Consider the following 12,722-nt stretch of genomic DNA (forward strand, 5'->3'; position numbering starts at 1 on the left):
TGGGCATGATGGCACCTGCCTGTAATCCCCGCTATTCAGGAGGTTGAGGCAGGAGAATTGCCTGAACCCAGGAAGCAGAGATCGCGCCATTGCACTCCAGCCGGGGTAACAAGAGTGAAACTCCGTCTCAAAAAAAAAAACAAAAAACACTAATACAACCTCCCCAAAATGGCTAAAATTGTAAAAGACTGGCAATACTATGTGTTGACAAGGATCGTGGGCAACTGAAAAATCTCATGCATTGCTAATCTTCAGAAAAATTTTTGATAGTGTGTAGTAAAACTAGACATATGTATATCATATAACTGAGCAATTCCAATCCTGGATATATTTCCAACAGAAATGGTGCATACGTCCATCCAAAGGCATACACAGCAATGTTCATAGCATAATAACCTCAAACTGGAAACAGCCCAGAAGGATAAATTGTAGTATAGTCAAGTAATAGAATACTAAACATCAGTGAAAAAGAATAATTTCTCTCTCTCTCTCTCTCTCTCTCTCTGTCTCTCTCTCTCTTTCTCTCGCTCTCTTTTTTTTTTCTTTGTACTTGCTCCCTGTTTCTTCTTCTTCTGCTGCTGCTGCTAAAAAATAATCAAGGTGATTTCTTAAGGGCTAGGGAAAAATGAAAGGCAACTAGATGGAAAAGAACTATCTCTCCACTCTAAAGTCCGAATGAACTGCTATGAGGCAAAAATAAAAACTATAGAAACAGGCGGGGTGCAGTGGCTCACGCCTGTAATTCCAACACCTTGGGAAGCCGAGGCCAGCGGATCACTCCAAGGCAGGAGTTCAAGACCAACCTGGCCAACATGGGGAAACCCCGTGTCTACTAAAAATACCAAAACTTAGCCTGTAGTCCCAGATACTCGGGAGGCTGAGGCAGGAGAATCATTTGAACTCGGAAGGCGGAGGTTGCAGTGAGCCGAGATCGTGCCACTGCATTCCAGCCTGAGTGAAAAAGTGAGACTCCATCTAAAAACAAAAGCAAACAAACAAAAAAACAAACAAACAAACAAAAATCTGTAGAAACAAAGGCAATTTTCAACAGAAAATAAGAAAAGTGTGTTTTCTATTAAACAGCATGGTGTACTGGAACAAGAGTCGTCTAAAAAATAAAAATAAACAGCATGTTGTAATGTACTGTGTATGGAAACATGTTGTGTGTGTGTGTGTGTGTGTGTGTGTGTGTGTGTTTTTGGCCTTCAAACGTACATTAAAAAAAAAAAAAAAGATAGTAAAAAAGAATAGTTTCCTAAGTAGTCACACAGACATTTGTCTTCCAAAATAGATCAACCTAATTAATTCAGAATAATCTTTTCTTCAGAAACGTTTGAGTCATCAAACTTAGATAACTAAATTTGAAGTTATAGCTGTTGAGACTAGGACATTAACCCATGTTGAGTAATTAATAAAAGTTAATGTCAACAAGTATCAACTGGCAATTTGTCTCCATCCCCAACCCCTACTTTCCCTAACCGCCAAGCCCGGGGTGGGGGAGTGGGGTGGCACAAGCTCTTGGAAAAGACAGGCATACCTCTCTCTCTGCACCCGCTGCGGAGAAGCGGGAATCCCTGGGTCCCTGGAGACGGGCGGCCCCGCCCCCGCCCCCGCAGCGTCACGCCCACCCGACGGCCCCGCCCCTGCAGCGTCACGCCCACCCGACGGCCCCGCCCCCGCGGCGTCACGCTCACCCGACGGCCGCAGCGTCTCTATGGAAACAAGCTGTGAGTCCGCGCCGCCGGGAGCAGGATGGCTGCTGGGGGGCTCGGGGACTCGGGCGGCTACTACTTCAGGTTTCTGCCCCAGAAAACCTTCCAGTCTCTGAGCTCTCAGGACATCACCAGCCGGCTCCGCCAGTGGTGAGGATTCGAGGCGCAGGGAGAGAAGAGCCCCTTTGTCTTCGCGGCTGTGGAGACGCGGGCCAGGCGTCGAGCGGGCCCTCGCGGGTCGGCGCCATTCGGACTGAACCCTGAGCCGCGGGGCAGGGCGGATGCTGCGGGTGGGATTGGTTAATGGTGCGCTCTAGGAGGGCGCCAGCCTCCGAGTGTCTTCTTTTTCCTCCTCTGCCCCAGGTCCATGCTAGGCAGAATAAAGGCGCAGGCGTTCGGCTTTGACCAGGCATTTCAGGCCTATCGGAAGGATGATTTCGTTATGGTTAGTATGGGGTCTCTGCCAATTTTTAAACTCCCCCCAGCCACACGTTGGCATGGATTCTTGTGAACACGGCATTCCTTCGTGACGTCGTTTTCTTGGCGTTTGGGAGTAATCAAAGGTGCACATGATTTTTTAAAGAAACTTACGTTTCGAATCACCCATTGTAAATTTGTTTTTTATTTTATTCATTCTTTCTCTCCTTTCAGTGTCTTGTATCTTGCCTCAGAGAACTATGCAGTTCTGGAAAATCGCACTCTCTCGAGAAGATTAGTTTCTTTTTTATTTATTTATTTTTTTTTTATTTTATTTATTTTTTGAAACAGGGTCTTTCTCTGTCACCCAGATTGAGTGAAGTGCATTGACACCATCTCAGCTCATTGCAGCCTCGACCTCCCGGGCCCGAGCGATCTTCCCACCTTAGCTTCCTGAGTACAGGGGACTACAGGTGCAGGCCACCATGCCCAGCTAATTAAAAAAAAAATTTTTTTCAAGGTTGGGTCTCACGATGTTGACCTGGCTAGTCTTAAATCCCTGGGCTCAAGCAATTCGCTAACCTCGGCCTCCCAAAGTGCTGGGATTACAGGTGTTAGCCACCACCCTAGCCTCTCTTTTTAAATAGGCACATCTCATTTTAAACTATTTTTATATATTATCACACAGCTTAATCACTATTTACAAGCTCCAAATTACTTTTGGTTTTTTCTCAAAATCACACCCACTGTGAGAACTGGGCTTCAAGCTCTACCAGCAATTCCAAATGAGGAATTCCCCCAAAAAAGTTTTAAGCAGTAGCACAGTGGCTTGAATAAGTCTTTTGACTGCTAGAGATGACCTTTTTTTTTTTTGACACAGAGTCTTGCTTTGTTGCCTGGGCTACAGTTCAGTTGCGCTATCTCGGCTCACTGCAGCCTGCGCCTCCTGGGTTCAAGTGATTGTCCTGCCTCAGCCTCCTGAGTAGCTGGGACTACAGGCTCGCACCACCATGCCCAGCTAATTTTTGTATTTTTAGTACAGACGGAGTTTCATCACGTTGGTCAGGCTGGTCTTGAACTCCTGACCTCGTGATCAGCCCACCTCAGCCTCCCAAAGTGCTGGGATTACAGGTGTGAGCCACCAAACCCGGCTGAGGTAACTGTTTTGAGAGAGGTAAAACTCACTTGAAAGTTTAAGTTTTGGTGTGTTTGTTAAAATTTAGTTTGTTGTTTTCAATCCTGTTTTTTTTTAATTCTCAATCAAATGGAAAATACTGTAATGGTTTGTGAAATTATCTTCATTCTCTGCCATTCATGTCCTTCATGCATTGACTATAGTTTATAGTTTGGCAGAACAAACACTTCTGAAGACCTATCATGTACTAGGAATTCCTTCCAGTGCTGGGAATACAAGGAGGAACAAGACAAGAGCTCAGCTTTCAAAGATTGTGCAGGCCTTGGCAAGACTGCAATAAATGGGGGGAAAATCTGATTACTTCATATAGTGATAAGGACAGTAAAGAAAATAAGAGGGAATGAGAAAGGAGAACATGAGGTAGAATTGTGTCATAGTTCTGGAGGCGAGAAGTCTTAAATCAAGGTGTTGGCAGGGCCGTTGTTCCTGTGAAACTTGTAGGGGAGAATCCATCCTTGCCACTTCCAAGCTTCTGGCAGTTGCCAGCCACCTTTGGCATCCTTTGGCTTGCAACTGCAGCACTTCTCTGCCTGTCTGTCCCATAGCCTTTTTCCTTCATGTATCTGCATCTCTTTTCTTCTTATAGAGAGACATCGTCATATTGAATTAAGGGTCCAGCATAACCTAGTCTTAATTACATCAGCAACAACCCTAATTCCAACTAACATCACTTTCTGACCATTTCAGGAAGGATGTAAATTTTGGGGGGACACAATCCATAACAGAGAGTAAATTGGTTAAATGTCTATCTCCCTTTCCCTAAGATAGTGTTATAGTGCCATTACATTATAATGCTGCTGATAATGACATGAATAACATTTCTCAAATATTCATGGTTAGATTATTATGTAGTTTTTTATATTTTTCATTTATACCAATACTACTCTCTCTCTCTCTTTCTTTCTCTCTTTCTCTCTCTCTCTATGTATGCACACACACACACACACACACACACACACTCACACATTAGCTGGGCGTGGTGGCATATACCTGTAGTCCTAGCTAGTTGGGGGTCTGAGGTGGAAGGATTACTTGAGCTGTGATCACACCGCTGTGCTCTAGCCTGGGTAACAAAGTGAGAGACCCTGTCTTAAAAAAATAAAATTCTGCCGGGCGCGGTGGCTCAAGCCTGTAATCCCAGCACTTTGGGAGGCCAAGGCGGGTGGATCATGAGGTCGAGAGATCGAGACCATCCTGGTCAACATGGTGAAACCCCGTCTCTACTAAAAACACAAAAAAGTAGCTGGGCATGGTGGCGCGTGCCTGTAATCCCAGCTACTCAGGAGGCTGAGGCAGGAGAATTGCTTGAACCCAGGAGGAGGAGGTTGCGGTGAGCCGAGATCACGCCATTGCACTCCAGCCTGGGTAACAAGAGCGAAACTCCGTCTCAAAAATAAATAAATAAAATAAAATAAAATTCTATATTACTTTATAAAGTATTTTTCCATAGCAGTAGTGACTCCAGCGTGCACAGATTCAGCTATCAGCACCTTTTTTTTTTTTTTTGTAGACGGAGTCTCACTCTGTTGCCAGGCTGGAGTGCAGTGGCGCAATCTCAGCTCACTGCAGCCTCTGCCTCCCAGGTTCAAGCAATTCTCCTGCCTCAGCCTCCCAAGTAGCTGGGACTACAGGCATGAGCCACCACGCCCAGCCAATTTTTGTATTTTTAGTAGAGACGGGATTTCACCATGTTGGCCAGGATGTTCTCCATCTCTTGACCTCATGATCTGCCCGCCTCAGCCTCCCAGAGTGTTGGGATTACAAGCGTGAGCCACTGCACCCGGCCTCAGCACTTTTTACATTACATTTATCATTAATCTTTACAACAATCTGGTAAGCGTGGTGTTCTGACTCCCATTTTATAGCTTAAAATTCAGAAAGGTTAAGTAATGTATGTAAAAACATCCAACAAAGGGCAAAACCCAGGTGTTTTGACTCTAGATACCACTCTGTTTCTACTCCAAAACTCCTAACTGAACAGAGGGTATTTAAATTAGAATTCTAGATTTTGAATTTTCCCTTTCAATTTGAAAACAAATTATGTTCTAGATATGTATTTGTGAGATGATAAATGCATGGAAGGAAACATGTATCTGGCAAACATTTCTTTAGTCCCTAGGTCTATATAGAGGAATAGACACAGTTAAAGTAAGGGAAATAACAAAAATTGTATTGCAGAGAGAGAAGTGATATAATACATACCAGAGGCATAAGGTACTTAGGTGGCACAAAAGAAAAATGATCGTTTTTGACTGAGGTGGTCAGAAGAGCATTTACAAAAGACAAGACACTTGAGGTGGGACCTGAAAGATGAGTAGGAATTAGTCAGGTAGATAAAGCGGCGGGATAATGTTGGGGAGATGTGTGGGATAATATTTTAGAAGACCTTCTGTGCCATGCAAAGAAGTTTGAGCTTTATCTAGCTAACAAGGAGATGATTTTAAGCAAGACATTAAATTTTAGAATATTGGGTTCACCTTGGCAGAAGTGTGGAGAGTGGGTTGTTAGGAATTAGGAAGTAGTGACACCAAATTGGAAACTGTTGTCCTCTAGACAGTTATATGATGATGTTGAGTACGAGTATGGCCTAGAGAGAGATTTAGGAGAAAGGCTTAAGGAATGGTAAGATATTGAGAGTACAGGAGAGAGGGGCACATTTAGGATGACTCCCACGTTTCTGGTTTGGTCGACTGGAGTGGCTGATGATGCCTTTCAATGTTCAGAAAACACAGAAGAATTACAAGGAAAATGAGTTCAGTTTTAGGTATGCTGAATTTGAGGTATGTACAAGTGGCAGTATTCTGGATAGTTGAATATAATGTTTAACTTTGGATCTCGAGAGAGAGCTCTGGGCTCAATATATAGTGTTGACATCTTACCATGGGACCAGGGATGATAAGGAGAATTTTCCACGTAAACAACTGCAAGGAAGCTCCTTAATTTACAGAGCTTTCCTGGAAGCCTGCACAACACTTCTGCTTTTATCTCATGACCAGAACTTAGGCATGTGACCAGAATTAATTTAGGCCTCCCACATCCCAGGGAGGCTGGAAATGCAGACAAAGCCGAGCATGTTGCTGTCCCAAATAAAATTGGGATTCCTTAAGGAAGAAAGGATTGATACTGGATCAGAAACCATCAGTCTGCCAGATAGATGATATAGTCAAATATATACTTAAATAATTTAGAAATATTTTGAATCCAGTATGCATTCCAGATGTACAAAGTAAATAGTAAAAAAATTAAAAATAGAAAAACATCTTTTTTCCTCTTTCACTTTTTAAATTTTTTTATTTATTTTTAATAGAGATGGGATCTCACTCTGTTGCCCAGGCTTGTCTCAAATTCCCAGACTCAAGAAATTCTCCTGCCTCAGCCTCCCAAAGTGCTGGGATTACAGGTGTGAGCCATCACATCCAGCCCACTTTCACATTTTATGATAAAAGTTTATTTAAAGTTTTTGCATGCACTTCGACACCAGTATCTTTGCTATTACTTTAACTAGTTTGGGAATCATCTTATGTTTTTTCGAAGCACAGTGTTGAGGTATGGAAAATCTCTTCTAATGCCTTACTGGAAATTCTGTAACAAGCCAGAAATGCCATTTGTGTATTAGGACATTTTTTAAAAATTTACTTACTAAGGCCGGGAGCGGTGGCTCAAGCCTGTAATCCCAGCACTTTGGGAGGCTGAGGCAGGTGGATCATGAGGTCGAGAGATCGAGACCATCCTAGTCAACATGGTGAAACCCCGTCTCTACTAAAAAAAAAATACAAAAAACTAGCTGGGCGTGGTGGTGCGTGCCTGTAATCCCAGCTACTTAGGAGGCTGAGGCAGGAGAATTGCCTGAACCCAGGAGGCAGAGGTTGTGGTGAGCCGAGATCGCGCCATTGCACTCCAGCCTGGGTAACAAGAGCGAAACTCCGTCTCAAAAAAAAAAAAAAAAAAAAAAATTTACTTACTAGACATATAATTGTAATCTCAATAATGTAACTTGCATTGCTCTATTTAAGGATCCTTTATAAAGACTTCCTTTGATTCTAGGTCAATTCACTGCAGGCCAGTTGACCTTCAGCTCCATTTATAATAACATCTAACCTGTAACTGTTAGGTTAATAACCCCAAGGAATAATTAATACATCTAAATTAAATTTTCTTCAAAATATTCTTTCAGAAGGCCTAAAATGCATTCAAAACCAATATTAACTGAGGTTAATTCCAGTTTATGTATCTTTTTCTAAATGTACTATTGTATAAATTAAAATACTTGCATGAGTATTCTTCAATTTAGAAGACCAGAAAGTCATAAGGCAACTTGCTTTTTGTCTAGAAATAACTTGGGGAAAATTTATCTTTTTATAATTGAGCATATATGGTGTCTTTTTGAAAAAATGTGTTTACCTTTAATTCTTCACCACTAGAATGTAATTTTTCACCACTAGAACAGTTACCGTGTCTTGCATAATAGAGACATTTGTAAATAATCCTCAGTTCACATCTCTTCTCCTTTCTCTTTCTGATTAAATAGCATTTATTAAGTGGTTTTTTGTTGTTGTTGTTTTGTTTTGTTTTGTTTTGTTTTGTTTTGAGACGGAGTTTCGCTCTTGTTACCCAGGCTGGAGTGCAATGGCACGATCTCGGCTCACCACAGCCTCTGCCTCCTGGGTTCAGGCAATTCTCCTGCCTCAGCCTCCTGAACAGCTGGGATTACAGGCACGTGCCACCATACCCAGCTGATTTTTTTGTATTTTTAGTAGAGACGGGGTTTCACCATGTTGACCAGGATGGTCTCGATCTCTCAACCTCGTGATCCACCCGCCTCGGCCTCCCAAAGTGCTGGGATTACAGGCTTGAGCCACCGCGCCCGGCCTTTTTTTTTTTTTGAGACAGAGTTTCACTCTTGTTACCCAAGCTGGAGTGCAATGGCGCGATCTCGGCTCACAGCAACCTCCGCCTCCTGGGTTCAGGCAATTCTCCTGCCTCAGCCTCCTGAGTAGCTGGGATTACAGGCACGCGCCACCATGCCCAGCTAATTTTTTTTGTATTTTTAGTAGAGACGGGGTTTCACCATGTTGACCAGGATGGTCTCGATCTCTTGACCTCGTGATCCACCCGCCTCGGCCTCCCAAAGTGCTGGGATTATAGGCTTGAGCCACCGCGCCTGGCCATTAAGTGATTTTTTTAATGAAGATAAATCCCAGTAGTCATCTTCAATTCTCTATTTGTTTCTTCCTCCTTCTACTTCTGTGCCTCCCCACTTGCTATCTCCTTGACTGATGGGAATGTCAGCTTTTCAATGATTACAACAGTATCCTTCCTTTTAACCAGTCTTTTTCCAGCACTTCAATTCATTTTCCACACTGCAGCCAGAGTGAACTTTAAAAAAGTAGCTAGGCGTGGTGGCTCACACCTGTAATCCCAGCACTTTGGGAGGCCGAGGCAGGCAAATCACCTGACGTCAGGTGTTCGAGACCAGCCTTACCAACATGGCAAACCCCATCTCAACTAAAAATACAAAATTAGCCAGGTGTTGTGGGCACGCGCCTGTAATCCCAGCTACTCAGGAGGCTGAGGCAGAAGAATTGCTTGAATCTTGAACCCAGGCAGAGGTTGTGGTGAGCCAAGATCGTGCCATTGCACTCCAGCCTGGGCAACAAGCAAAACTGCATCTCAAAAAAAAACAGCTTTAAGTGTGGCTGGTGCGGTGGCTCATGCCTGTAATCCCAGCTCTTTGAGAAGCCAGGGCAAGAAAATCACTTGAAGCCAGGAATTGAGACCAGCTTGGGCAACAAAGTGAGACTCTGTATTATGAAATTATAAAAGCAAAAAGAAAACTTCAGTCTTCCCACTGCCCTTAGAACAAAATACTGATGAAGATCTAGATCGATTTTAGATAAAGATTAAAATTCTTCACTTGCCGGGCATGGTGGCTCATGCCTGTAATCCCAGCACTTTGGGAGGCCAAGGCAGGCGGATCACGAGGTCAGGACTTTGAAACCAGCCTGACCAACAGGGTGAAACCCCGTTTCTACTAAAAATACAAAAATTAGCCAGGCATGGTGGCATATGCCTGTAATCTTAGCTACTCTGGAGGCTGAGGCAGGAGAATCACTTGAACCTGGGAGGCAGAGGTTGCAGTGAGCTAAGATCATGCCACTGCACTCCAGCCTGGGCAACAGATTGAGACTCTGTCTCAAAAAAAATAAATTATTATTCACTTGACTACAAGGGCAATTTAACTCCCCAGCCTTATCAGACCATTGTTGCTTTTCTGGGTCACACCAGACCTCTTCCCTTTCCTTGAATGGAATACCATCTTCTCTCACCTTACAGCCTTTAAGGTTGCCTTTTTTTCTCCCTTAAAAAATGGCAATTCCAGTGGCATACTGGAATCAGTTTAGGAGAGCCTGATTGCTAGTTTTTCAGGAATCTTTGTTTACTGGTTATTAAACTATTGGCAACTTGAAATCCATCCTGGAAACAGGCAAATGCTACAATCAGGGCTTTTTGAGGGAGGAAGGATGGCCAGTGGTTAAACACTTACTAGTATACCCCTTTGTCCAGCTAACTCCTACTCAACTTTCTGATCTAAAGCTAAATGTTCTTTTTTTTAAGTGGTAAAATGTTTTTATTAAATCTCAATCCTTAAATTCTTACTTTTTTTATTATTATACTTTAATAATAATTTCAATTTAAAAAGTACTTAAGAATTTAAGGATTGAGGCTGGGCGCGGTGGCTCACGCCTGTAATCCCAGCACTTTGGGAGGCCGAGGCGGGTGGATCACGAGGTTGAGAAATCGAGACCATCCTGGTCAACATGGTGAAACCCCGTCTCTACTATAAAAATACAAAAAACTAGCTGGGCATGGTGGCGCATGCCTGTAATCCCAGCTACTCAGGAGACTGAGGCAGGAGAATTGCCTGAGCCCAGGAGGCGGAGGTTGCGGTGAGCTGAGATCGCACCATTGCACTCCAGCCTGGGTAACAAGAGCGAAACTCCGTCTCAAAAAAAAAAAAAAAAAAAGAATTTAAGGATTGAGATTTACTCATAAGTGGGTGTTGAACAATGAGAACACATGGACACAGGTAGGGGAATTTCACACACCAGGGCCTGCTGTGGGGGTGGAGGGGTCAGGGGAGGGTTAGCAGCGGGTAGTGAGACGGGAGGGATAACATTAGGAGAAATACCTAAGTAGATGACGAAGGGATGGATGCAGCAAACCACTATGGAATGTGTATACCTGTGTAACAGTCCTGCACAATCTGTACATGTTCCCAGAACTTAAATATTCTTTCTATATTAACATTTCTTCCCAATAGCATTAGATTGTGTCTGCCCATTATGTACTTTTTTGTAGTATTGGTGGCATGTTACACTTGCACTTTTTTATAGTATTGATGGCATGTTACTATTTCCTCTCTTACTATCTGCCTGCCCCTGAGGGCAGGCACTGTCCATTGGATTTTAGTATTATGAAGTCAAGGGTACTGTTCTTTAAGTGATAGGAGCAGGAGCCAGATAGAGAGGACTGAGAGGTAGATAAAAGAAGTGAGGCTGGGCTCAGTGGCTCACACCTGTAATCCCCACACTTTGGGAGGCTGAGATGGGTAAATCACCTCCATCTCAGGAGGTCAGGAGTTTGAAACCAGCTTGGCCAACATGGCAAAACCCTGTCTGTACTAAAAATACAAAAATTAACTAGGCATGGTGGCATGCTCCTGTAGTTCTAGCTACTCTGGAGGCTGAGGCAGGAGAATCAATTGAACCCAGGAGGTGGAGGCTGAAGTGAGCCAAGATCACACCATTGTACTTCAGCCTGGACAACTGAGCGAGACTCTGTCTCCAAAAAAAAGAGAGAGAGAGAAGTGAGACAGTTTAGATTCCTCTCTCAAGAAGGTATTTAGGAAAAGTGAGTGATCACTTGAAGAGAATGTTGAAAAAATGAAAATATTTATTGTAACAATTTAAACAAAGAATAATTCATAGAAAAAGTCAGTCTTACCCCAGTCTACTTCTGCGCCCTACCCTCTCAACCCTTCTCTTACCATGAGTCTGTAACCACCCCTTCTGAAGCAAATAGTTTGATACTTATTCTTACAAACTTGCCTTTATGTTCATATAAGTGTATAGAGGTTTTATTTTGTTTTATCATGTGCATTACTTTTTTTTTTTTTCTTGAGACGTGGCCTCACTCTGTCACCCAGGCTAGAGTGCAATGGTGCGATAGCTCACTGCAACCTCTGCTCCCCTGGACTTTAGCAGTCTTCCCTGCTCAGCCTCCTGAGTAGTTGGGCCACAGGTGCATACCACCACACCCACCTAATTTTTTGTATTTTTAGTAGAGATGGGATTTTACCATGTTGCTCAGGCTGGTCTCAAATTCCTGAGCTCAAGTGAGTCACCTCAGCCTCCCAAAGTGCTGGGACTACAGGCATGAGGCACTGTGCCTGGCCATATTACTCTTAAATTACCCTTCTTTAACTGAAAGTATTTACGGTTTTTCCTCAAAATCAATGCATAATCCTTTCAGGGGATGTTTATTTAGTGAGTGTTACATGTTAGGCCCTATTCTAAGTCCTAGGACATAGCAGTGAATAAGAAAAACAGGAGCCCTACTCTTAAGGAGCTTACATTCTATTCTTATACTTTCTGTCCAATAGCTGCATTCTGTCAGATATAGATGTACTATATTTTATTCAACTATTTTTCTACCGATAGACATTGAAATTGTTTCCAAGTTTTGACACTACAAACAGTACTATATTAAAACAAAAAAACTCCTTATACCCAAATCTTACCAACTGGTGATTTCAGAACCCAAAAGTAGAGTTTGTTGCATGTTTTTATTGTTCCTTTCCCAAAGGATTATAAAGATTCATACTTCTGCCAGCAGCTTGTGAAAGTGCATATCTTCTAGTACTCTCAGCAAAAGTTACCAGTGTTTTTAAATCTTGGCAAGGTAATGGATACAAGTGGTATCTTCTGGGTTTTATTTTTATTTATTTCACTGCTCTTGAAATTGAGCATCTTTTCCTAAAGTTTATTGGCTATTTGTGGGTTTTTTTGTTTGGTTGGTTGGTTGGTTGTTTTTGTTTGTTTTTGAAATAGTCTCACTCTATTGCCCAAGCTGGAGTGCAGTGACACAATGTCAGCTCACTACAACCTCTACCTCCCAGGTTCAAGCAATTCTCATGCCTCAGCCTCCCTGGTGGCTGGAATTACAGGAGTGCACTACCATGTCCAGCTAATTTTTGTATTTTTTCAGTACAGACGGGGTTTTGTCATGTTAGCCAGGCTGATCTTGAACTCCTGGCCTCAAGTGATCCAGCCACCTTGGCCTCCCAAAGTTCTGGGATTACAGACCTGAGCCACTATACCCAGCCCTATTTTTATTTT

The 12,722-nt window shown here is 43.0% G+C and overlaps 1 protein-coding gene across 2 annotated transcripts in view; it reads left to right on the forward strand.

Annotated features, from left to right (window-relative positions):
- Positions 1–1,732: 1,732 nt before the first annotated feature.
- Positions 1,733–12,722, forward strand: part of CFAP300 (cilia and flagella associated protein 300) — a 35,285-nt gene continuing 24,295 nt past the window's right edge. For both annotated transcript variants that reach the window (XM_039471465.2, XM_074400476.1), the window contains exons 1-2: positions 1,733–1,862; positions 2,076–2,157. In XM_039471465.2, coding sequence (XP_039327399.1) covers positions 1,753–1,862; positions 2,076–2,157 — 192 coding nt within the window. In that variant the 5' untranslated portion in view covers positions 1,733–1,752. The remainder of the gene's footprint in view (positions 1,863–2,075; positions 2,158–12,722) is intronic.

This window comes from Saimiri boliviensis, chromosome 6 (assembly GCF_048565385.1).
Source record: "Saimiri boliviensis isolate mSaiBol1 chromosome 6, mSaiBol1.pri, whole genome shotgun sequence".
Taxonomy (NCBI): domain Eukaryota; kingdom Metazoa; phylum Chordata; class Mammalia; order Primates; family Cebidae; genus Saimiri; species Saimiri boliviensis.